Below are 25,292 nucleotides of genomic sequence, written 5' to 3'. Positions count from 1 at the left end.
TAATGTTTCTTGTCTGGGGAGAGGGGGAGCAAGAGCAGAACTTCTGGACACATAAGAGACATGGGTGAGGGATCCATCCACAATAGCAGGGGGATCTATGTTTACTAAAGAATTTCAATGTCATGTACTGTTCTGTTACCCTCTCCATGGATGCTCCTTTACAGCATTTACAACACATGGGGGTCTTATTCCATTGCTTCCCTTTTCCTTTCTGCATTAATGTATTACGACACTGGTAAAATCTCACTAAAGTCTCAACAAAATCTCCAGACCGCTTTGCCTGTCAGAAGCAATGTGGAAGCAATTAATGAGATAATCCTCATTAAAGATTGGATGAATTGTGAGTCACAGTCTCAAAGAAAGAATCAATTACTTGATTATCTGAAATCCGATTATCTTATAAAAGAACCTACAGGAACTCACATGGTTTGAAGATTGTTGGTAATGAAACATCATTCTCAACCAGGTTGGGTAATATCCCTGCTGATCAAGTCCACAATGCTGTAAGTGCTGAAAGTGATTTTAAGCATGCAATATCCACTAACTGCATTGGCAGCATTTTCTTTACTGGAAAATTACTTTTTATGAGGAAATATTACATTCTTAGATTGAAAGTTAATTGTGATGTATAATCAATAAGTGTAGGAAGGAGCTGCAGATGCTGCTTTAAACTGTAGACACAAAATGCTGGAGTAACTCAGCGGGACAGGCAGCATCTCTGGAGAGAAGAAATGTGGGGACTTTTCAGGTCGAGACCCAACTTCAGACTAGTCATCGCTCACTTCTCTTTCCACCAACTCTAGTCTGAAGTGTCTCGACCCTAAACGTCACCCATTCCATCTCTCCAGAGATGCTGCCTGTCCCGTTGAGTGATTCCAGCATTTGTGTCCATCTTCATGCATAATCCATAGCTCCCTGAGAATCCAGTCACAAGCTTGGACCTACCTCCAATTGGCTAATGCAGACATACTGTATTTTTTAAATCAATAAAATAGTGAAGTGAGTGACATTTTGTGGGAAATAGGTTTCCCTGGTGGCTCCAGAAGTTATTGTTAGTCTTGGTTGAATATTGAAGAATGCAGTAACAAAACATGGGGCTTCTAAACATTTATATGGGAAGGCAGAATGTTATTAAGAAAATAGCTTCAGAACTTCTTAAGAGCAGATTCCTACTTTATGTTAATGAGTTCCAATGTTCAAAGTCAAGAAGTTTCTTTGATTTGTAAGCAATGGTTTTTCAGGAAACACGAGGCTGGCTACTAAATACATATTTGACACTGAGATCTAAAATAATCAGTTGACATTTATTGAAACTTTATTAAGTCCCAGTTAACGACCAGTACACTATTGAGGATTTAACATCACTATTGATAAGAATCTCATTTGCTTCAGATGCAATCCAAAAAATTAGCATGAGCACATTGGGTTTGAGATATCAGAGATTGATGGTCATCATTGGAATTCAGATCAGTGACTCTGTATGATCCGTTTTGAAGGGACATTGTTTAGTTTAGAGATTGAGCATAGAAACAAGCCTTTCAGTCCACCAAATCCACGCTGACCATCGATCACCTGTTAACACTAGTTCTAGGTTTTCCCATTTTCTCATCCACTCATAGAAAATAGGTGCAGGAGGAGGCCATTCGGCCCTTTGAGCCAGCACTCCCTACGCATCATGGTTTTAAAAAAATGTAAAAGAAGCCAATTCACCCACAAACATGCACATCTTTGGATGTGGGCGGAATGCAGAGCACCTAGAGGAATCCCACATGGTCACAGAGTGAACATGCAAGGTCATGATTTGGTCAGGATGAAACCCACATCTCTGGCGCAGTGAGGCAGCAGCACTAGCAGCTGTACCTCTGTGCCACCCCTTGTCTAACTTACTGATAGACAGGCGATCACAGTGCTGATATCACAGAAGAGATGACGAAATTATGTACAATCACAACAAGACTCCTTAAAATGATTGGCATGTTTAGCAATATGATTTTAAAAACATTTCTTTAATACAATAGTAGTGATAGAATAGTATTTTGCAAAACATTTCCACAGCACACCCTCAATCCTCCCACATTTGTTCTTCCTCAATACAGATTCAAGCATCAGCAATCTCATCTTATTCTAGATATCCACAGGAGTGTGGAAGACTAACAAACCTGGCCCATTTCCTAGCAAATGATCCAGCTGTAAAATGAGCTGGATTGTCTGCTACATGTCTTTGATCAACTATAAAATATAGCATTAAATTGCACCACTTTGTTCCAAAGAAATGCCTGCAGATTGCTTCCCATCCAAACAATGCAAAAGCTAAATTTAAAAGAAATAGCAACCATCTTAGAAAATGTTCAGTGTTAGATGAGATTCATGGAATAGATGTAGGAACACTGATTATCACTAACCAAAGGTGCATTGAACTTCTTGATCAATTTATCATTGCTAGCTGCTAACTTCAGAGAATGAATCAGGGATTATTCTAAATTGCCAAGGAAACTACAAAAGGACACAAAGTGCTGGAGTAACTCAGCAGGTCAGGCAGCATCTCTCAAGACACGGAGAGGCAACGTTTCAGGTTGGGACCCTTCTTCAAAGAAACGTCACCTATCCATATTCTCCAGAGATGCTGCCTGACCAGCCGAGTTACTCCAGTGTTTTGTGTGCTTTTGTATCAACCAGTACCTTCAGTTCCTTGTTTCCAGAAGGAAACTACAAGCTTTGTATTTACCCAAAGGCTCCACAGCAGAGCACCAAGGACATTTGTAGCAGTGGTACCCTGGAACTGGTCAAGGGTTCTGGTTCCATAAAGATTATGCTACCTCCATTTCCGTGAAAAGATATTTTTCTCTCTCTCTCTCTCTCTCTCTCCTCTCCTCCCTTCCCCCTCTCCTCCAATATTTTGACATTAGAATTTTGCAGTATTTTGAAAAGCAGGAAGATTTAAATTAGTTACAAGAGATCCACTGTGCATTGGCTTGACAGAGAGGGGAGTGAAAACAGAAAAAAAAGTAGTTAAAGGAATAATGACAGGTTTGGGTAATAGAGATAACCCGACACATTATTACTGTAAAATTTTATTGGAGTGAGGAAGTAAGCGAGAGACATTCTTCCTCAAAACTATTAAAGTGTCAGTTGGTAATGTCACATTTTGAAGTACTGGCAATGGCACACTCTCATGTGAATGTTACACTCTTTTCTGATCACATGGCAGAAACATTACTCTTACATACAGTACAGACTAGCAAAGCACAACAACCAGATTGTTTTAAATGACAGACATCCATCGTCGACATACAGGACAAGCAAGTTGCAACAGAGACAGCCTGCTGCAGTGGAATGTTACCCGTTCACAACAGGTAGGTTTCAATTTCACTTTTTTTCCCGTCAGTTCAAGTCCAAACAGCTCGGTAGTGACAATCGCTTTGCCAATATTTCTGAAGTAACAGAGTAACTCGTGTGTTGGCACTTTTTTTTTTAACTGTCCAACAACTTTAGGATGCTCTCCCTTTCCTTTAGGGCTTTCCACGCCTGATCCTTCTCTTTTTTTGTAGGTGTGCGTTTCTTTTGCCGCGCTGCCATGATCTTCCGGAAGGCGTCCATGACTTCATTGTCTGCTATCCTCACCCGCTGCCGTAACTCCTGCTTTTTTAACTCCTCTTTGGCAAGCCTGGTTTTAAACAGCAGGTTAAAGTAAGTTATTATCACTAGAAAGAAGGTCTGAGGACAGTCATCACTCCCCAGCCGCACTTCTTTCAGTGCCATACCAGAATTATTTTGCTGTAGAATTCATTGCCAAAAACAGCTGTAGAAGAGGTCAATGCATATTTTAAGGCGGGGATCAATAAATTCTTGATTAGTACAGATGTCAGGGGTTATGGGGAGAAGGCAGGAACGGGCTACTGATTCTGGATGATCAGCCATGATCATATTGACTCGTATGGCTCGAAGGACCTACTCCTGCATTTATTTTCTATGTTTCTATGAATGGCCCAATTCTGCTGCTATAACATGAACATGAATTATTACGCAGGGGTATGTATGGTGGTGGTCAGAGATGGATAAGGGCTTCATAAACCCTGTAGAACAACATGATTGTTCTACAGACAGCATTTTCGCAATATGGATAAAATAGAACCATCCTTGCCTCAAATCTAAAGCCAAAGAATAGTTCCATGGTTGTAAAGCTCAAACTTGTGATATGTGTCACCGAGCTTTAAGCACATTTTCTAGTATTGTCAGTAGACGAAAATGCTGGAGAAACTCAGTGGGTGTGGCAGTATCTATGGAGCGAAGGAAATAGGCAACGTTTCGGGCCAAAACCCTTCTTCAGACTGTCCTGGTAGACCCTTTGTCTCTGCCTGTTTGTGCCCTACCAAACTTATTTCCACATACCTCGACTCCATCCTATCTCCCCCCCCCCCCCCCCCCCCCCCCCCCCTGGTTACACCGCCACCACAACTTCTAGTATTGTCATTTTGCTTTCGAAGGCTTTGCTCAGTTATCTCCGGTCAACCAGCAGAATCGCTAATTTTGGAAAATCATTCATCTGCATTTTCAAGTTTAAGGTGAGAGAGGAAAAGTTTACAGGAGATGTGCGGGTCTAGTTTTTTTTTTTAAAACAGAGAATGGTGAATGCCTGAAATGCGCTGCCATGGGTGGTAGCGGAGGCAGATACAATAGTGACATTTAAGAGGCTTTTGGATAGGTATATGGATTTGAAGACAATGGAGGGACAGGGATCATGTGCAGGCAGAGGAAATTAGATTAACCAGGCATCATATTCGGCATGGACATTGTGGGCCAAAGGGCCTCTGCTGTACACTTCTATGTTCTTTCTAGGACATGTTTATTTATTTTAAAATCTGAATACAAGAATATAAAATGTCACCAGTCCAGTTTTCAGACCAGTGCTATACAAATCTTGTCTTTCATTTCACCCTAAGCCACTAGCATCGAGAGATAATCCTCAACCCAGCCCATTTACGCTACCTGAGAAGTTCCTGTTTCTTTGCACGATTGTGGCTACTGAGGGCTTTCAGTTCTGCCTGACGTTTACGGAGCTCTGCTAGGACTTCATCCTCGGAGTCTTCAGTAGGACGATCCTCAGAATCCAGCAGACCCTGTGCAATGAGTTCTTCCTTGATTCGAGCTTCCAGAGACTTTGTGTGAGGAACACTGCACCAGATAAACGATACCAGTTAAATTAATAGCTTTACACAGTGAACTATGACAAATGATCATTATTTAAAAAGGCCATCACAACGGCTCACAACTAATGAACACTAGACACAAAATGTGGACAAGCAGATTGTCAAGAGCTAATTTAGTTGAAAAGGATACATAAACATTTATTATATAACTACACATAAGCCCTGTTTGGAAATGGTGCCAGTTATTGCCAATTGTCTGCTGTTACCATCATGATTTTATATACCTCTATAAGATCACCCTTCAACCTCCTGTGCCTCAAGGAACAAAGTCCTAACCCTTCCAACCTCTCACTGCAGCTCAGGCCCTCGAGACCTGGCAATATCTTTGGAAATCTTCTCTGCATTCTTTCCAGCATAATAGCATCTTTCCCATAGTAGGGTGACCAAAGCTGAACAAAATACTCCAAGTGCAGACTGATCAACATCTCATATAACTGTAATATAACATCCTATCTTCAAAATTAAATTCCCTGACTGATGCTCTAAACACTCCCCAGAGCTCCACTGTTCACTTACCAAAATGCAACTGCTCACATGTTTCTACATTAAACTCCATCAGCCATTCCACAGCCCACTTGCCCAGCTGATTAAGATCAACTGTCTTCGCTGTCTACAATACCACCTATTTTAGTGTCATCTGAAAACTCACTAATGTCTTCTGCATTCTCATGCAAATTGTTTACATAGATGACAAACAGCAAATGGGCCCAGCACTGATCCCCGAGGCACACCAATAATCACAGGCCTCCAGTCCATCACCCTCTGCTTCCTCCCATGAGACCAATTGTGTATCCGATTAGTGAGCTAATCCTGGATCCAATGTGTTCTAACCTCCCAGAGCTACCGACCTACCAGAACTTTATCAAAAGCCTTGCTGAAGTCTATGTAGACTGCATCTACTGCCTCGTTGACTTTCTGGGTTACTTTTTCAAAAAACGATCAAATTTGTGAGACACGATCTCCCTTGCTGGCTACCCCTAATAAATCTTTCTTTCCAACTGATTGTATATCTTATCCCACAGAATCCCCTCCAGTAAATTTTCTACTACAGATGTTAGGTTTGCTGGTCTATAGTTCCCAAGTTCCCAGGCTTTTCCTTGCAGCCCCTCTTGAATTAGCCCTCTCCAATCTTCCTGCAGCTCACCCATTTCTTAATGATCATTCCTATATTTCAGCTGGATGCCTGCAATTTCTTCTCTGGCTTCCCACAGAGTGCTTGGGTATATCTGATTAGGCACAGGAAATGTATTTACCATAAACACGTTAGGATGTGCAGCACCTTCTCAACTGTAATACAGTCCTCAAGACATCTTCATTAACTTTCCCAAGTTCCTGCATATTCATGTATTTCTCCACAGTAAAATTAGAAGAGAAATATTCATTGTGGACCTTGCCCATCTCCTGCAGCTCCACACATAGATGACTGCTTTGGTTTTCAAGGGGCCTTATTCTCTTTCTAGCTACCCTTTCTCCTGTAATACATAAAATGTGTGGATTATCCTTCATCTTCAAGAGCCGTCTCATGCCGCCCTTTTGCTCTCCCGATTCCTTCATAAGCAAACTCCTCAATCCCCTATAGTTCTCCAGGGATACACTTGATTCCAGCTGCCCATAACTGGCCCGCACCTGATTGGCCTGACCAGTGCTTCAATTTCACTCATCATCCAGTCTTCCTTACCTATCTTGTCAATCACACTAATGACAAACCTTGAACTCTCACGATCACCCTTTTAAAAGCATCCCATTTTTCAGATGCCCCTTTACATACAAACACCTACTCCAATAACCTGTGTGAATGAAGACCATAATTTTCCTAAACAATGACGTATACAATCTATGATATATTCTTCATTCCACAATCTGTTCATTTATTAATGTCCTGAGATAAAGCTTAAGAGTGCAAATTAACTTAGCATCTCACATTTCCAGGGCAGATGTTTACACTGATCTTTCCCATTTGTAGCCAGTGCAATTCTATTGTCCAGGCACCATACCTAAATGTTTTATTCTGACTTCGAGGAGAGGTGCTTGCTCCATCAGTTCCCGCGTCTTTCCCCGTTATCTCTGGTATTGGGGAATCTTCCATGGGTGAAATAATGTTCTCCTGTGAAGGAAGGAAAAAAGGCATGAGATACCCAAGAGAACTCTGTTCTAGTCCGTTCAGTCTAGAACATAGAATGGAACAGGCCATTTTGTTCACAATATCCGTGCTGAACACGATGCCAAGATAAACTAATCTCATCTGCCTGCACATCATCCATATCCCTCAATATCGGTTTGCCTCTTAAACACCTCGATCCTATCTGCCACCATCACCACCCCTGGTAAGGTGTTCCATGTCAGAACAAAATTTCCCTGCAAAACTCCTTTGAATTTGACGGGATGGGCCAAAGGGCCCATTTCTGTGATTTACAGCTCTCCGACTCTATAATTATTTTTTTTTAATGTAAATGTTTTTCAACTGTTTCTAAATACTTTGGATCATTTACTAAACATTAGAAAGGACCCACCAACAGCAAAAGCTGTCAGTGAGCCCTCAGGACAGTTCATAGCCAGCATCTAGGCTGTTGTTCGATGGTGCAGCTGCACAGCAAGGATGCAGTCAGCTGGGAGGCGTGTGGCCACAAGTGGCATGTGTGGCTACTAGCATCCCACAAGAGGGGAATGCAAGATGCAGACAGGTCCACTGAAATCCTATCATCGAGCGCAAATGCTCTCTCCACGGATGCTGCTTGAACAGAGAAACACTGAGGATTCCCAGAGTTGTTTAATCATATTTCAGATTTGTAGCATCCACAGTAATTGATTTTATAATAATAATCATCATAATCGTAATTTATTCGCCAAGTATGTTTTGCAACATATGAGGAATTTGGTTTCTCATACAGTCATACCAAAAACTACATAAACATGTAACATAAACATCCACCACAGCGGCTCCTCCACATTCCCCACTGTGATGGAAGACAATAAAGTCTTATCTTCTTTCCTTCTTTCCTCCCGCGGTCGGGGGAGTTGAACCAACTGCAGCCGGCAATTGAGCTCCTGTATTCGGGCGGTCGAACTCCTGCGGCTTGGAGTCCCCGAAGTTGGTCTCTCACCAGAGACTACGTGCTCCATGATGTTAAGGTCCGCAGCTCCCGCAGGTTGGAGCACCAAAGACCGACTCCTGGCAAAGGGATCACCCGCTCCGAGATGTTAAAGACCACAGGCTCCGCGGTTTTGGAACTCTAAAAGTCCCAGCAAGAGGCCGCCAACTACATGATGTTAGGCCGCAGTTCAGACAGAGATACGACACGGAAATAGTTGCTTCTCCATCGAGGTAAGAGATAAAAGTATCCCCCGCCACCTTCCTCAAATACAAAACTAGATAAGCTAAAACATACATTTTACAACAAATTAAAAACACAAAGAAGGGAAAGGACATAGACAGCCGTTGGCGAGGCAGCCATCGTGCGCCTAGTCCTCTTTTTCCAAATGAACAACTTATAGTATGATTCCAGCAGTTTATTTTTTCACTTGTTCTGAGGAACCTGCCTCCAAGACGGAATTACAATATTTCACTTATGCAGATGCCGCAGCATAACCTCTCAGACTGAAATTGTTTTACCTTAGATTTACTAATCAATCAAGTGATCTCACGGGAAAATGCGTTGATAACTCTTCTTCCGTTAGGTCCCATTTGGATTATTGGGTGCAGTTCTGGTCACCACACCATAGGAAGGATGTGCAGACTTTGAAGCGGGTGCAGGACATTGCCTGGATTGGAGTATATTTGTTCTGAGGAGAGGTTGGACAAACTTGGATTGTTTTCTCTGGAGCTTTGGCAGCAGAGGGTCCACTTGGTAGAAGTATATAAAACTATCAAGAGGCAGAAATAGGTACATAGTCTTTTTCTGGAATGCTAGAGGGCATAGGTTTAAGATTAGAGGAAGGCTAATTCAGAGGAGCTATCTAAAACAAGTTTCTTATTTACACAGAGAATGGTGGGTGCTTGGGATATACACCGTGTGCAACGGATGCCATTGGTTAGACTGCATACTGGTTGGTTTTTGACATGGTGCGCTGAAGGGCCTGATCTTGTGCTGTATCGTTCTCTGTTGTACATTATAGATTCAGGGTCATTATGGCATAGAAACATGCCCTTCGGTCCAAGTCGTCCATGCTGACCAAGATACTCATCTATGCTCGTCTCATTTAACCCATATCCCTCTGATCCTTTTTCATCATTCTGTGTCCTGTGGATAACTCGACTGTAATCATGTATAGTCTTTCCACTGACTGGTTAACACGCAACAAAAGCTTTTCACTGTACCTCGGTACATGTGACAATAAACTAAGCTAAAGTTTACGGCAAAAAGATTCAAATCTGCCTTTCGAATTGAATAGAATTTTGTTTTTTTAAATCACAATGAAACCGAAATATCTGTCCACCCACCTCCATGCCAAACAACTTGCCAATCCACCTGTTGCCCCAATTGCACAGTAGGTAAATGCATTATTTTGTTAGCATGGAGGTGCAAAAAGATCAGTTGCGAAACACCCAACATAAAATGGAGCAGAATAGATAAATCTGAAATATCTTGGAGAAATTTAGCAGTCTATGACCTGCCCTAATACTCCAGTCTCACCTCCACCAAAGCCTGGAGCAATCGTTGTGTAAGGGGTCCAAAAGGAGAGCCGTCTTCAGGCTGATCATGTTGTTCCTTCTTCAGGATTGCGTCCACATCTAACAAGAGAAGAATCACTTACAACTAATGCATACATTTGTACACGATTTTTTAAAGAAATCATATACAACCTGTCACAAAATGGGCAAGGTAATAGAAAGGGAGCCAACAAGCAAGAGGGTGACCATAAATGTAGTCGAGGTTAAAGAAAAGGTAGGCAGCGAGAAACATTGAGAACTTTCACCAGCTGATATCAGTAATAGAATCTCAAGCAGAAAAAAAAACTGCTCTTTTAGTTCAGGAGGAGGTCAAACAGCACTTTGAGCTGCGCTGACATTATCAAAACATATTCCATTAATCCTACTCTCCCTCATTCTTGCATTTTTTTTTCTCTCATTCAAATTATTTATCCAGATCCCCTTCAAAGGTCACTGTAAAATCTGTATCCATCAAATAAGCATGCACTCCAAATCATAACCATTGCAGTCAATTATATTTTTCTGCAAGTCAACTCAGATTTTTAGCCATCATCTTAATTGTGTCCTCTAGTTAGAACCCTTCAGCCAACAGAACAGATTGCCTTATTTTGTTTTGTTTCAATTCATCATTTAAACATGATTACCAAGTCTCTTTTTCATTGAAGCGCCAGATTCATTGTTTACAAATATCACCAAGTCTCTCCCTGCCTTCATTCTCTAAGCAAGCACAATTTTCCATACATGTCGCAATTTGTAAAAGTCAGCATAGATCTGGAGAACAGTAGAAAGGATAAGTCGAGATCATGAAGGGACTTTAAGTTGCAGAATTGGGTTTTTGAATCCTTGCACAGGGGTTTGGCAGATTAGCTGGATTGGAGGTGACGGGGGCAAATTAGATATTTTACACTTCAAGATGAGGAGTACAATTTTGTTTGAAATGTAAATGAGCTGGAGTTATGTATCCAGTGCCAAAACAGTATTTATTCTGGTTTCCGCTCCTGGGAAACGGGAAGAACAGAAAGCGAGGATAGCAAGTTTGGAGGACGGGTGGACCAGAGGTTAAGACCAGTGGTTAGTAATTTTGATGGGAATTATTCTGACCCCTGCTCCATCAGTGGCAGTCCGCCAGTCAAATCAGATACATTAAACAGATCTTTCTCAGATGGAGCAACGCTCCAGAAAGCCTGTGTAGGAAGGAAATGCAGATGCTGGTTTACACTGAAGATAGACACAAAATGCTGGATTAACTCAGCGGGTCAGGTAGCATCTCTGGAGAAAAGGAATAGGTGACGTTTCAGTCTCTGAAGAAAGGTTTCAAGTCTGAAGAAACATCACCTATTCCTTTTCTCCAGAGATGCTGCCAGACCCGCTGAGTTATTCCAACATTTTGTGTCTATCTCCAGAAAGCCTTCTTGAAAACAAACATTAAATGAATAAGTAGGCTAAAGAGTAAAATAAGCAAAAAGTTGAAGGACTGTTCAATCTGCTAACTTTATTATAAAAAAACAAACACACTACTTGCAGTGAAGTGAATTGCACTGTGAAGTCCAGCTCACCTTTCGAGTCGAGCTCAGTCAAAGCTCCAAGCACTCCTTTCTTCTTCTCTGCTGCGGCCGCAGCACGTGCACCTTCCTTCTGCTCCTCCAGAAGGTCCTCTTGCGCCCAACGTTGCGAGTAATGTTTGCCCAGAGGAGGGATCTGCACACACAAGGACATAATGAGAAATGATGGGAGGTAAGAAAGGCGATAAACGGTTAAGGATTACTCACTTCCACAGAATGTCCACAGCAACACCACCCCGCCACAATCAATGCTTCTTTCCTATCGACTGCAACCATTAGAATGCATTACTCTCGCACACTCAGAGGTGTGATTTGTGCTCAGCTGTTTCAATCTTCCCTGCTTTTCCAGTGAATGTGTCTGGCCGTCCCATTTCAAAAATAATTAAAATTAACAGGGCTGTACTGCACCATCAGGGATCTCAATATTCCAGAGATGTGCACCAATTTATAGAGATAGGAGTTCAGATTACACCACAGCGAACAGGGCACTTAAAATTGGAATAAAATACATAATTTAAAATTGGAATAAAATACATAATTTAATATTCGAGAGCTATGATCTTTGCAAAGAGAAATGTGGCATTGTTATACACAGCCTCAATTGTCTACCAAACAGACAATCAAGCTGGTTACATAAAATGACTGTGTCGTGGGCGTGCCTTCTAGGTGGTGGATCATAACAGTGTCTCTCTACCAAAGGTTGTAGGTTCTATGCTCAATGGCATCATTAGGCAAGGAAACCATTATAGGCACAAAGCATAGATATGAATTTGGCGTAATGCTTCATACCCTCGTTTTCAATCTTCATCATCCTTCCCACAAAATCAAATCTATGTTGCTTTCAAAAGCTTCCTTAAAAGAGACACAAAATGCTGGAGTAACTGAATGGGTCAGGCAGCATCTCTGGAGAACATGAATAGGTGGCGTTTTGGGTCAGTACCCTTTTTCATGATCTTAAGACTGAGTCTGTAGAAGGGTCCCAACCTGAAACATCATCTATCTATGTTTTCCAGAGTTGTTGCCTGACCTGCTAAGTTACTCCAGCACTTGCGTAGGAAGGAACTGCAGATTTAAACTAAAGATGGACAGAAAAAGCTGGAGTAACTCAGTGGATCGGACAGCATTTCTGGAGAAAAGGAACAGGCGACGTTTAGGGTCTCGACCTGAAACGTCACCTATTCCTTTTCTCCACAGATGCGGTCTGACCCACTGACTTACTCCTGCTTTTTGTGTCTATCTTGCTTCCACAGCACTTGATCTTTTTTGATAAACCAGCATCTGCAGTTTCTTGTGTCTCCTAAAAATGACATTCCCTTTGCTTGCGTTTTTTTTTTGCTTTCTAACCCATTCTTTAGTTTCACTCCCCAGGTTGGTCAATGTTCGACTTTCACCTTGTAATACTCTGCTTCATCCTCAGGGGGTTTCAGAAGGTCCTCAAGGATACGGATCTCCTCATTAGTTATATCAGCACAGTACGGTTCCACTGATGCCCAGAATCTGCAGCAGAAGACGATTACTCCAATGAACATGTAGCAACTGTGGACAAGAGAACTCAAACACCAAAATAACAACAGGGAACATTGGAGATACTCAGCGGGTCAAATAGCAGAATTTGAAAGAGTACTCTGAAAAGAGTCTTTGAATGCCAAAGACTTTGTGTTGTCTATCAATTTGTTTTTTTCTCTGCAACTACTGCCTGTCCTGCTGAGAATCTCCATGATTTTCTCTTTTTATTTCAGATTTCCAGCATCTGCAGGGTTTTTTTGCTTTAAAATTTTTCAAATTCAGGATGCACCACAAAATTGTTAGATTGAAACAAAATTAAAATAATCTGCTTACAATCAATAATAAATCAGTAAGATCAATAACGTATAAATAGTGTCCAATATTATCTGCAGTTGATAAAAAGGTTTCAAAGAAGAGTGTCAAGGACAATATCAGGGGTTTTAAAGCTAACAGCAAAAGCTTATACGTTTGAACTAATTTTGATTAAAGTAGATTATGGAAAATAAATACTTGTTTTTAAAGTGGTTCAGATGCAAATAACCTAGATACAGTGATTTACCAGAAAAATGTTTGGTGAATATCAGCAATTCAATAAAGCATTTGTTTTCCTTAAAAGTGATGAGGTTGAGAGCCTACATTTGTGAACATTGTGATTCAAGCAGCAAAAGTGTTTAATTGTCATATGTATCGACAACAGAACAATGAAAGCCAAATAAGCCATTTAGAACGGAGATGACCGTCCGAAGGGGGGGGTGCGTTGGGTGCGACTGCACCCCCCTTTTTTTCCCCTAAGAAAAAAACTCACACAAAAAAAAATAATTCGGAAAATCAACGTTTCCACTTTGGAAACGGCCAGTTCTCTGTTCTCCCGTCGCTGGGCAAGAGTGGTTGTATCTGAACCCAACGGCTGTAACCCTAACACCAGACGTCGCTGCGGCAGAGCCCGCTCCCCTCGCCTCCGCCCACCGCCGGGGCCCAAGCCACCTTCCCCCCACACCACCCCCGCTGACCCCTGCTGGGCCCACGCCACGCCCGCTGGGCCCACGCCACCCCCGCTGGGCCCACGCCACCCCCGCTGACCTCCGCTGGGTCCACGCCACCCTCGCTGACCCCCGCTGGGTCCACGTCACCCCCGCTGGGTCCACGCCACCCTCGCTGACCCCCGCTGGGCCCAAGCCACCCCCTCTGACCCTCGCTGTGCCCCCGCCACCCCCGCTGGGCCCACGCCACCCCCCACTGACCCCCGCTGTGCCCCCACCACCCCCGCTGGGCTCACGCCACCTTCATCCCCCCACCCGCTGGGCCCACGCCATCTTCATCTTCACCCCCCCCCGCAAGAAAGAGGGGGGATGTGAGAGGGGGGGAGGGGGAGAGAGAGAGGGGAAGGGAGGGGAGAGGGAAAGGGGGATTATCTTTAGTGAGATTGCAAAATTAAGGTAGGTTTTAGAGCTATTATATTTTCTCCACCATATGAATAATATTAAACAATATCAAATAATATCAAACAATTGGAACTGCTTTCTTTTCCTTGATAACAATACTGAAAAATATGAATTCCATAGTTTGTGACATAAATACACATTTTAATGGGATCATTATATACAGATGTAACATTTCAATTTCGAGATCGGGGGGAGGGGGGGTTGTTGGGGGCAAATATGCGTCAAGCCGATAGCCTAATCATTAAAGAGTTAAAAGATAGCCTAATTGATAAAGAGCTGAGAAGAGCAATCAGAGCTGCCAAGGAAAGGTACTCTGAGAAGTTGAGGAGCAAGTTCTCAGCTAATGACTCTTCTTCAGTTTGGAAGGGCATGCAAGAAATCACCAGCTATAAGAGGAAAGCCCCCCGCTCTTTGGACAATCGTCAGCTGACGAACGACCTGAATGAGTTTTACTGCAGGTTTGAAAATCAGAAACATAACCCTGGTACCCCTTCCCCAACAAACACAGCCAGACCCCAGTCTGCAAAGAATGGACCCTGCACACTCTCCTTCCCATTCAACACTTCACACCTACTTAAGGCAAGACTCCAGTATGAAAAGAGTGCACCCTTTCCCACCCCACCCAACACTTCACACCTACTCACAGCCTGACCTCAGTCTGCAAAGACTAGGCCCTTCTACACCCATCCCATTCCAATCACCCCTTCACACCCAATTACTAATTTTTAACCAGTCCCTGTCTGCTTCAAAGTCTCCACTATTGTCCTTGTACCCAAAAGGCCGGAAAGCATATCTCGGACCCGCAAACGCTTAGCATAGGAGCACCGCAAGATGCATACTCTCCCCTCTCCTCTCACCACACCAATGACTGCACCTCCACAGACACCTCTGTCAAGCTTCTCAAGTTTGCGGATGACACAACCCTGATTGGACTGATCCAGGATGGGATCTCTGTACTCTTTTCAGTTTGACATCTTTCCTATAACATGGTGCCCAGAACTGAACACAATATTGTAAATGCGGTCTCACCAAAGTCTTATAGAACTGCAACATGACCTCCCAACTTCTATACTCAATACTCTGACTGATGAAGGCCAAAGTGCCAAAATACTTTTTGACCACCTGATATACCTGCGACACGACCTTCAAGGAACCATGCAACCATCAACCATTCCTCTGCCCACCTGGCTAATTGATCCAGATCCTGCTGCAATCTTTCACAACCATCTTCACTATCTGCAAAGCCACTCACTTCTGTATCATCAGCAAACTTGCTAATCTTGCCCTGTTCTGTGACGTTTCACAGAGTGCTGGAGTAACTCAGCGGGCCAGGCTGAGTATAGAAGTTGGGAGGTCATGTTGCAGTTGCATAAGAAGTTGGTGAGGCCGCATTCAGAGTATTGTGTTCAGTTCTGGGCACCATGTTATAGGAAATATGTAATCAAACTGGGTACAGTGAAGATTTATGAGGATGTTGCCAGGACTAGAGGGCCAGAGCTATAGGGAGAGGTTGAGTAGGCTGGGACTATTTCATGGAGCACAGGAGGATGAGGGATGATCTAATAGAGGTGTATAAATCATGATTTGAATAGATATGGTTGTCTTTTGCCCAGAGTAAGTGAATCGAGGAGCAGAGGACATAAGTTTAAGGTGAAGGGCAAAAGATTTAATAGGAATCTGTGGGGTATGTTTTTCACACAAAGGGTGATAGGTGTATGGAACAAGCTGCCAGAGGAGGTAGTTGAGGCAGGGACTATCGCAACATTTAAGAAACAGTTAGACAGGTACATGGATAGGACAGGTTCGGAGGGATATGGATCAAACGTGGGCAGGTGGGACTAGTGCAGATGGGGCATGCTGGGCCGAAGGGCCTGTTTCCACACAGTATCACTCTATGACTATCTTTCCCTCTCAAACCCATTCTCCTGCCTTCTCCCCATTACCTCTGACACCCGTATCAACCAAGAATCCATCAATCTCCTCCTGAAAAATGTCCATTGACTTGACCTCCACAGCTGTCTGTGGCAATGAATTCCACAGTTCACCACCCTCCGACTTAAGAAATTCCTGCTCATCTCCTTCCTAAACGAATGTCTTTTAATTCTGAGGCTGTGGTCACTGGTCCTAGACTCTCCCACTAGTGGAAACATCCTCTCCACATCCACTCCATCCAGGTTTTTACCAGGCTGGGACAGATGGCAACAGCTTCACACTGTGTCCCAAAGCTTGTGTCCTGTCCTGCATCACCCAAGGCAGCAGAGATGTTATAGGAGAGGGCAAGCACCGTAACAAAGTAGCTTCAGATGGTTTGGGTAACATTCAGGAATGTCTATGCATGTCACATCATGAATATTACTGAAGAACGGTCTTGACCCGAAATATAATCTATACCATTTCTCCAGAGATGCTGCCTGACCCACTGAGTTACTCCAGCACTCTGTGACATGTCACCTATCCATGTTCTCCACATATGCTGCCTGACTCGCTGAGTTACTCCAGCACTCTGTGAAACGTCGCCTATTCATATTCTCCGCAGATGCTGCCTGACCCACTGAGTTACTCCAGCACTTTGTGACTATTTTGCCTTCACCCATCTGCCCAAGCCCACTCTTCCTATGTTCTTTTCCACCCATAAACCTCTCTCTGCCTTTACATTTCACTCCTCTTTCAAATCTGCTCTACTTATCTACATGCATTTTTCTTCTTCACTTTTTAGTCATAGAATGATGCAGTATGGAAACAGGCCCTTCAGCCCAACTTGCCCACACCGACCGACATGTCCCATCTAAACTAGCCCCACTCACACGCGTCTGGCCCATATCGATCTAAATCTGTCCTATCCATGTACGTGTCCAAATGTCTCTTAAACAGTAGGATAGTCCCAGCCTTAACTACCTCCTCTGGCAGCTCGTTACATATACCCAGCACCCTTTGTGTGTAAAAGCTACCTCTCAGGTTCCTGTTAATTTCTGAAATATTGGTCATAAATTTGGTGCAAAAATGCTCCAAAATAAGGCTCAGAATGCGTCAGAGAGCATTTAAAAACCCTGGCATTGAGGGACTTCACGCTTCGCGCACGTGATGTGCGCAGCGCGCACATTATTTCACATTACGTTTTTTGTAATCCTGTCATGCCACCCCCCTTTTTGAAAAGCTTCGTACGGGCCTGATGAGGAAACACCTTTTCACACAGAGTTGTGAGTCTGTGGAATTCTCTGCCTCAGAGGGCGGTGGAGGCCGGTTCTCTGGATACTTTCAAGAGAGAGCTAGATAGGGCTCTTAAAGATAGCGGAGTCAGGGGATATGGGGAAAGGCAGGAAAGGGGTACAGATTGTGGATGATCAGCCATGACCACATTGAGTGGCGTTGCTGGCTCGAAGGGCCGAATGGCCTACTCCTGCACCTATTGTCTATTGAAATTCTTACTTGCAGCAGCATAACAGGCCTGCAAACAGAATACACATTGATAACATATTACCAAAAAAAATCAATAAATTAATGACCCCAATACTTGTGCAAAAAAACCTCAGTGCAATCAAGGACTATCCACAGCTGATAGTTGAGGCTAGCGTTGTGTAGTGTTCAAGGATGGTTGTTGGGAGGATGGGCACAAAATGCTGGAGTAACTCAGTGGGACAGGCAGCATCTCTGGAGAGAAGGAATGGGTGACGTTTTGGGTCGAGACCCTCTTCAGACTTGTTGGAGGAAACTATTCCTGAACCTGGTGGTCACCCCAGCTCGATAGATGTGCAGACTGCAATGTTACACACAACTGTCTGGCCCTCAGTTGAGGCCGAGGAGGCAGAAGGCCAAATCTAATGAACTTCATTGTTTTATTTCTCCCTTCTGTTTACTCACTTCTCGTGGGAGGTGGGGCAGAGTACAATAAAGAATTCTTACCATCTGATAAGAGGTACAAAAGAAAACATTGTTACACTTACAACAAGCTCCACAGAAGCCTGAAGGTGCCGCACCTTTCCTGACCTACAGACCTCGCCTGACAAAGCTACGGGCTATTGGTAAAGCAAGATCCTACCTGTTAGGGGCGTCGTTCTTTGGAATTCTGGGAACATCCAAGGGATCATCTGTAAATTCATACTCCTGTATTTTGGGCTGTACATTTTTGGATTTAGGGCGCCCAGGACCAGGTCCACTTCCATGACTTCCTTTTCCATCAATTTTCTGCTTCTTCGGTTTCCCATGTTTCTGTGGCGTTCCATGCTCGTGTTCTTTCACAAATTTCAACAGCCTCTTATCACCTTTTTTATCCTGCCAGTCTGTGAGGATCTGAAATCACAGTTTAAATGCTCTTCAAAAAAAAAGCACTTCTTCAAGTCAAGTCAAGTTAAGTTTAGTTTATTCGTCACATACACATACGAGATGTGCAGTGAAATGAAAAGTGGCAACGCTCGCGGACTTTGTGCAAAAAGACAAACAAACAAACAACCAAACAAACTATAAACACAATCATAAACACACACATATTCTTTTTCATTAAATATTGTGGGCGGAAGGAAAAACGTTCAGCATCAGCGTTTCCTCACTCAGAGAACAGCAATGTATGGATCAGCGTTTCCTCACTCAGAGAACAGCAATGTATGGAAGCTAGAGCTGTCACAGTGATGCTAGTGGGAATGTTCTTCTGAAACTAACCATGGGCCAAAGTCACAAATCTTGAAAAAAACTAGCAATTACTGCATTTTGAGTGTCACGCTGGTACATAATAGTTAAAGAAATGTGTAAGAAAGAACTGCAGATGCTAGTTTAAATCGAAGGTAGACACAAAATGCTGGAGTAACTCAGCGGGTGAGGCAGCATCTCTGGAGAGAAGGAATGGGCGAAGTTTCCGGTGGAGACCCTTCTTCAAACTGATTTCAGGGGAGGGGATGGGACAAAGATAGAATGTAGTCGGAGACAGTAAGACTAGTGGGAGAACTGGGAAGGTGAAGGGGATGGAGAGAGAAAGCAAGTGCTATCTGAAGTTAGAGAAGTCAATGTTCATACTGCTGAGGTGTAAACTACCCAAGCGAAATATGAGATGCTGTTCCTCCAATTTGTGCTGGACCTCACTCTGACAATGGAGGAGGCCCAGGACAGAAAGGTTACATTGGGAATGGGAGGGGGAGTTGAAGTGCTGAGCCTCTAGGGGATCAGGTAGGTTAAGTCGGACTGAGCGGAGATGTTCAGGGAAACGATTGCCGAGTCTGCACTTGGTCTCGCCAATGTAGAGAAGTTGACACCGGAACAGCGGATACAGTAGATGAGGCTGGAGGAGGTGCAAGTGAACCTCTGCCTAACCTGGAAAGACTGTTTGGGTCCTTGGATGGAGTCGAGGGGGGGTAAAGCGATAGGTGTTGCTTCTCAGGTAGGAAAGGAAGCGTTTGTTGAGGGCGTTTTCTTAGGTAGGAAAGGTATCTCCACCCCTTTCTGCTTTCCAAAGGGACCGTTCCCTCCGACACTCCCTGGTCAACTCGTCCTTTCCCACCCAAATCACCCCCTCCCCAGGTTCCATAGCTATCTTGACTACACTTCTTCCCACCCTGTTTCCTGCAGAGGCTCTACCTCTACTCCCAATTCCTCCGTCTACACCACATTTGCGCCCAGGACGAGGTGTTCCACACCAGGGCATCGGAGATGTCCTTATTCTTTAAGAAAAGGGGGTTCCCCTCTTCCATTATAGATGAGGCTCTCATTAGGGTCCCCTCGATATCCTGCAGCTCCGCTCTTACACCCCTTCTCCCCATTCGTAACAAGGACAGAGTCCCCCTTTTCCCCCACCATCCACCCCATCAGCCGTCGCATACAGCATAAAATCCTCCAACATTTTCGTCAACTCCAACGGGATCCCACCACTGGCCACATCTTCCCATCTCCACCCCTTTCTGCTTTCCACAGAGACCGCTCTCTCCAAAACTCCCTGGTCAACTCGTCCGTTCCCACCTAAACCACCCCCTTCCCCAGGTACTTTCCCCTGCAACCGCAGGAGATGCAACACCTGTCCCTTTAGTCTGAAGAAGGGTTTCGGCCTGAAACGTTGCCTATTTCCTTCGCTCCATAGATGCTGCTGCACCCGCTGAGTTTCTCCAGCACTTTTATCTACCTTTACCTCCCCTCTCGACTCCATCCAAGGACCCAATCAGGTGAGGCAGAGATTCACTTGCATCTCCTCCAACCTCATCTACTGTATCCGCTGTTCCAGGTGTCAACATTTCTCCATCGGCGAGACCAAGTGCAGGCTTGACGATCATTTCACTGAATACCTCCGCTCAGTCCATCTTAACCTACCTGATCTCCTGGTGGCTCAGCACTTCAACTCCCCCTCCCGTTCCCAATCTGACCTTTCGGTCCTGGACCTCCTCCATTGTCAGTGAGGCCCAGCGCAAATTGGAGGAACAGCACCTCATATTTCGCTTGGGTAGTTTACACCCCAGCGGTATGAATGTTGACTTCTCTAACTTCAGATAGCCCTTGCTTTCCCTCTCCATTCCCTTCCCCGTTCTCCCACTAGTCTTACCGTCTCCGACTACATTCTATCTTTGTCCCACCCCCCTCCCCTGACATCAGTCTGAAGAAGGGTCTCGACCCGAAACGTCGCCCATTCCTTCTCTCCAGAGATGCTGCCTCATGCACTGAGTTAAAGAAATGTATCAGACAGAGGATAAGCAACATCTATCTGCATATCCATTTCCCCCCAAAAAATGTTAAGTGTGCAGTTTTGCCAAATTAACCTGCAAGGCATATAGGAATAAGATACTCTATTGTCGAATGTTTATGTTCATGATTACCACCAACTTACATCAAACACACATCCCTTCTGAACAGGTCAAATCCTGCAGTTACTCAACTGCAAGAAAATGTCCATGTCTTGTTTTAACAATAAGAATACATCATAACCTAACAGGACCATGTTTGTCGATGAAAGGAGAACAAGAGTCATAGAAACAGAACTGGGACCCAAGGTAACAAAACCTCACTGCACATAACGCTTAACTGCTAATACACAAGACATGGGTAGTGATATTTTTTCTTCTGAAAGTAATAATATCAAATATACATGTCAATGCTGCACACACAGATTTTGCATTTCTATGAATGAATCAGGCTCGATGGGAAAAAAGAGTTTCTTGAAGGGTGGCACAGTGGCGTAGCAATGGAATTGCTGCCGTACAGCTCCAGAGGCCCGGGTTCATTCCTGACTATGGGTGGTGTCTGTACGTAGTTTGCACATTATCCCTGTAACAGCATAGGATTTCTCCAGAAGCTCCAGTTTCCTCACACATTCCAAAGACATGCAGGTTTGTAGGTTAATTGGTTTCTGCAAATTGCCCATAGTGTATAGGATGCAAAAATGAAATTGGATAGAACTAATGTATGGGTAATCATTGGTCAGCGTGGACTTAGTGGGACAAAGGGCTATTTTCACTGTGTCTCCAAACTTCACGGACTAGCATAATTCCAACCTGCGTCTCTGCCTCTAGGATGCGTAGTCGTCGACTCGCTGAGGAAAGCAGTGTTTCCAGTTCCAACTGTAACGTGTCCAGTTCCTCAATTCCAATCCCATCATCTTCTGAACGAGATAGTACAGCAGCATACCGGGGACACATCTTTGCATGGTCGACTGGCTTGAAGTCATGGAACTGCAGTGGGCAATCCTTTAGTTCGCTCATTTTGAACCAGTGGACTTCTCTCTAAAAACTGCGAGAAAAAACAGGCAATCAGTTTTCTGCTCCATTTACTAATTTTTGTAAGAATGCAGACAATGGTGGCATTTATTGCCCATCCCAAACCACCCTCAAGAAGATAACGGTAAGTCACTATCTCAGACGACCCGCATTGTTCTGGTAAAGCTAACCCGATAACATTGTTTGGGGGAAGAGGTCCAAAATCTAGACCCTGCAACAATGGAGTGGCAATATATTTCCAAGATAGGATAGCGTGTGGCTTGTAGGGAAACTACAGATAAGTCATCCTCTGGTATCTGCCCAGCATTCCCAACTTCTGACCTGCTCTTATAGCCAGTGTTTATGTAGCTTCTCCACGGGGTTTCCAATCAAAGGTGATGGCACAGGAGGTCAATGTTGGGAACTGACCTTACCATCGCCAAGTAGCTGGCTAGATTCCCTCATCAGAAATGGTCATTGTCTGGCCCTTTTGCGGTACAATTGCTATTTGCAACACAAGAACAATTTATCTGCATGTTGCCTGACTTCATTTCACAAATTGCTAACGGAATCCTACTTGGTGCCATATGAGGACATCCCCATTTCTGACCCTCATAGTAGAAAGAAGGTATTGCTGCAACATGTGAGGATGCTAGTGTTCAGAACAAAGGGAATTCCTGCAACAATGTGTGCTGTTGGAATAATTGACCTCCCTCAACAATAATCGTCTTCCTCTATGCAAGGCACGACTTGAACCATTGTTTTACCCTCAATTCCCAGTGATTTCATTCTTACCAGGGCTTTTTGATAGTCATTGCTACCTTGATGTCAATGGCAGTCACTCTCACCCCACCTTCATAACCCAGCTCTTTGGTCCTTGTTTAGACCAAAACCAGAGGTTTGGTGCCATAATCATGACCATAATAAAAAACAAGCATCGATGAGTAGGCTATTGCAATCATGTGCTGATTGAGCACAGACTGACAGAGTAGTGACTTATCAAATTGGATCTGTCACTGTACAAATTGAAGCAATAAACTACATTGTTGGGTAGGTACCAGCACCACAACAGTTTGAACAGCTAGATCTGGAATGTAAGTCGTAAGTACTACAGCTGAGTTGCCATCTGGTCCCATAACTTTTGCTGCGTTGAAGTGAAACAAATTGATTAAAGATTGGATTTTGTGACAGTGGGAATGTCAGGAGGAAGCAGAAATGGATCATTCCCTCAGCACTTTTGGCTTGAGTACAAATGTACTGACGGGGCAACATTATTAATAGAAGATTAAACAGAATTGAAATGCAGTCTAAAAAAGTGCAGGTGATACACAAGTGCTCTGGTTCCACATTACACCCATGTCCTGTGAGCATCTTGTGCAATGTTGAAGTAAATTGGGTAATTTTATGCTTTAAAATTAAATTCAGGATTAGTGTCAGCAACTCATCTCACACAAAGACGCAAGAGAATTCAGCAGGCCGGGCAGCATCTATGAAGGGAAATAGTCAGACAGTATTTCAGGACAGGACTGTTCTTCAGTCTGTCCATTACCCTCCATAGAGGCTTCCTGGCCTGCTAAATTCCTCCAACAGTCTATTTTGGGTCATTTCACTTGAAAGTTGACTGGAAGGGATTCTAATGCATTGCAGTGAGCTGGGTTTAAGGCAGACGAAAGGACATTGTACTCAGGACCAATTAATAAAAATCAGGTGATCACCTTAAAATCTGGAATTTCATAAGTCTAAAACACAATCTGAAAAATACCATAATTGAAAACTCAGATTAAAGGAATAAAAATAAAATTGTAAATGATAGAAATCTAATATAGGCAACAAAACATGCAGGAAACATTCAGCATCTTTGAAAAGCAAAACAGAGTTACTGTTTCAGGTACAGACTCTTTTATCAGAAATAGGGAAGAAAGATCTAATAAAAGCAATTTTTAATTACTGAGAAACTGACAGGAGGACTGGATAAGGATGGGAAAAATAAATAAATAAATTGGATAGGCATATGGATGAGATGGGAATCGAGGGTTATGGTATGAGTGCAGGCAGGTGGGACTAAGGGAAAAAAGTTGTTCGGCACGGACTTGTAGGGCCGAGATGGCCTGTTTCCGTGCTGTAATTGTTATATGGTTAATTGTTATATGGTTATATCTATGATAGAACAAGTCCAAGTCAAATTGGTTAATATGACAGATGATTACACTTCTGAAGGGTATGCCCCTGAAACGTTATTTAACATAATTTTCCTCTTTCCACAAATATTGCCTAACCTGTTAAGTATTTCTAATATTTTGCTTTTATTGAATACAGTAATGTTGAAAACAATTTGCAATCACAAGCAGAATTCTAAAGATTTGATTTCTTCCCAAACTATCCACCAGGTACAGTACAATGTTATATGCAGCATTTAGTAATTCTACCCTATCAAGGGATAACATCCATCCTAACGTTCTTGCTACGGATAATCAACTTACCATTACCAACACAAATTACCATTATGTGATCAGAATCATTGATAGACAAAAGCTGGGTAGCTCAAGATCTGGATTTTAAAAACTAATTTACAGTTACCAATGTCGCCTCAACACAGTATGCACCTTGCCATCAAATAGGTGACCAAGTTATCACCTGACACAGGATTAACATAGACTCAAGATAGGTTATGTCAAAAATATATATCTAATCCTAGCATCTAATGCATCATTTCTTTGCAAGTCCTGGGATCAATAGCAGTTCCAGAATTGTTAGCTGTGCCCTCCTTTGTTTAACAATTCTTTTTGCACCTTGTGAAATAAAGCCCAAATACTCAGTGGTTGAGGCACAGCATACCTATGGTGTTGAGGTACAGCAGAGAGAGAACCAACAACAATGGGATGGTGAGGGTAGCGGCCAGCTTGTTACTGGGCGCCGCGCTGTTTCACATTGTTGCAAAGGCGAGGTTGTTACATTCACGGGAGACCCAGCTCCGTCCCGGGCTGCATGTGGGGAGGAGGGGGGTGGGGGATGCCTGCATGGCATAAAGCCGCGCACCACATGTGCATTCGGCCCTCACCTCAGCCCGCTGCTTACCGTGCACCTGTTGCAGTGTGATTGAGTGAGTGTGCGCCGCGGAGAGGAGAGCGCCCGGGGTAGAGCGGCATCCACAGGCTAAGCCATCGCCCTCTCCCCCCGCTGTCCGGCCCGGTGGCAGCGCCCGGCGGCAGTGCGCGGCCCTTTCCGGCGCCGGTGCAGGAAGATGCAGCAGAGATCAGCGCTTCACT

General features: G+C 43.7%; 1 protein-coding gene across 2 annotated transcripts; it reads right to left on the bottom strand.

Annotated features, from left to right (window-relative positions):
• Nucleotides 1-1,694: 1,694 nt before the first annotated feature.
• Nucleotides 1,695-25,257, bottom strand: tada3 (transcriptional adaptor 3). 2 transcript variants are annotated; one of them, XM_033037167.1, is made up of 9 exons: nt 25,102-25,257; nt 21,826-22,060; nt 18,402-18,652; nt 12,809-12,914; nt 11,412-11,553; nt 9,839-9,936; nt 7,202-7,311; nt 4,987-5,172; nt 1,695-3,664 (listed from the first exon to the last, which is right to left on the bottom strand). In XM_033037167.1, the coding sequence occupies exons 2-9, from the start codon at nt 22,030-22,032 to the stop codon at nt 3,472-3,474; spliced, it is 1,293 nt and encodes a 430-aa protein (XP_032893058.1). In that variant the 5' UTR covers nt 22,033-22,060; nt 25,102-25,257; the 3' UTR covers nt 1,695-3,471. The 2 variants fall into 2 exon arrangements, with proteins under 2 accessions (XP_032893058.1, XP_032893057.1); XM_033037166.1 differs by lacking the exon at nt 25,102-25,257 and adding an exon at nt 24,862-25,092.
• Nucleotides 25,258-25,292: the final 35 nt, after the last annotated feature.

The sequence above is a fragment of the Amblyraja radiata genome, chromosome 18 (assembly GCF_010909765.2).
Source record: "Amblyraja radiata isolate CabotCenter1 chromosome 18, sAmbRad1.1.pri, whole genome shotgun sequence".
NCBI classification, from domain to species: Eukaryota; Metazoa; Chordata; class Chondrichthyes; order Rajiformes; family Rajidae; genus Amblyraja; species Amblyraja radiata.
Note: the sequence above shows the minus strand (reverse complement) of the source record. Positions and strands in the feature narration are given on the sequence as shown.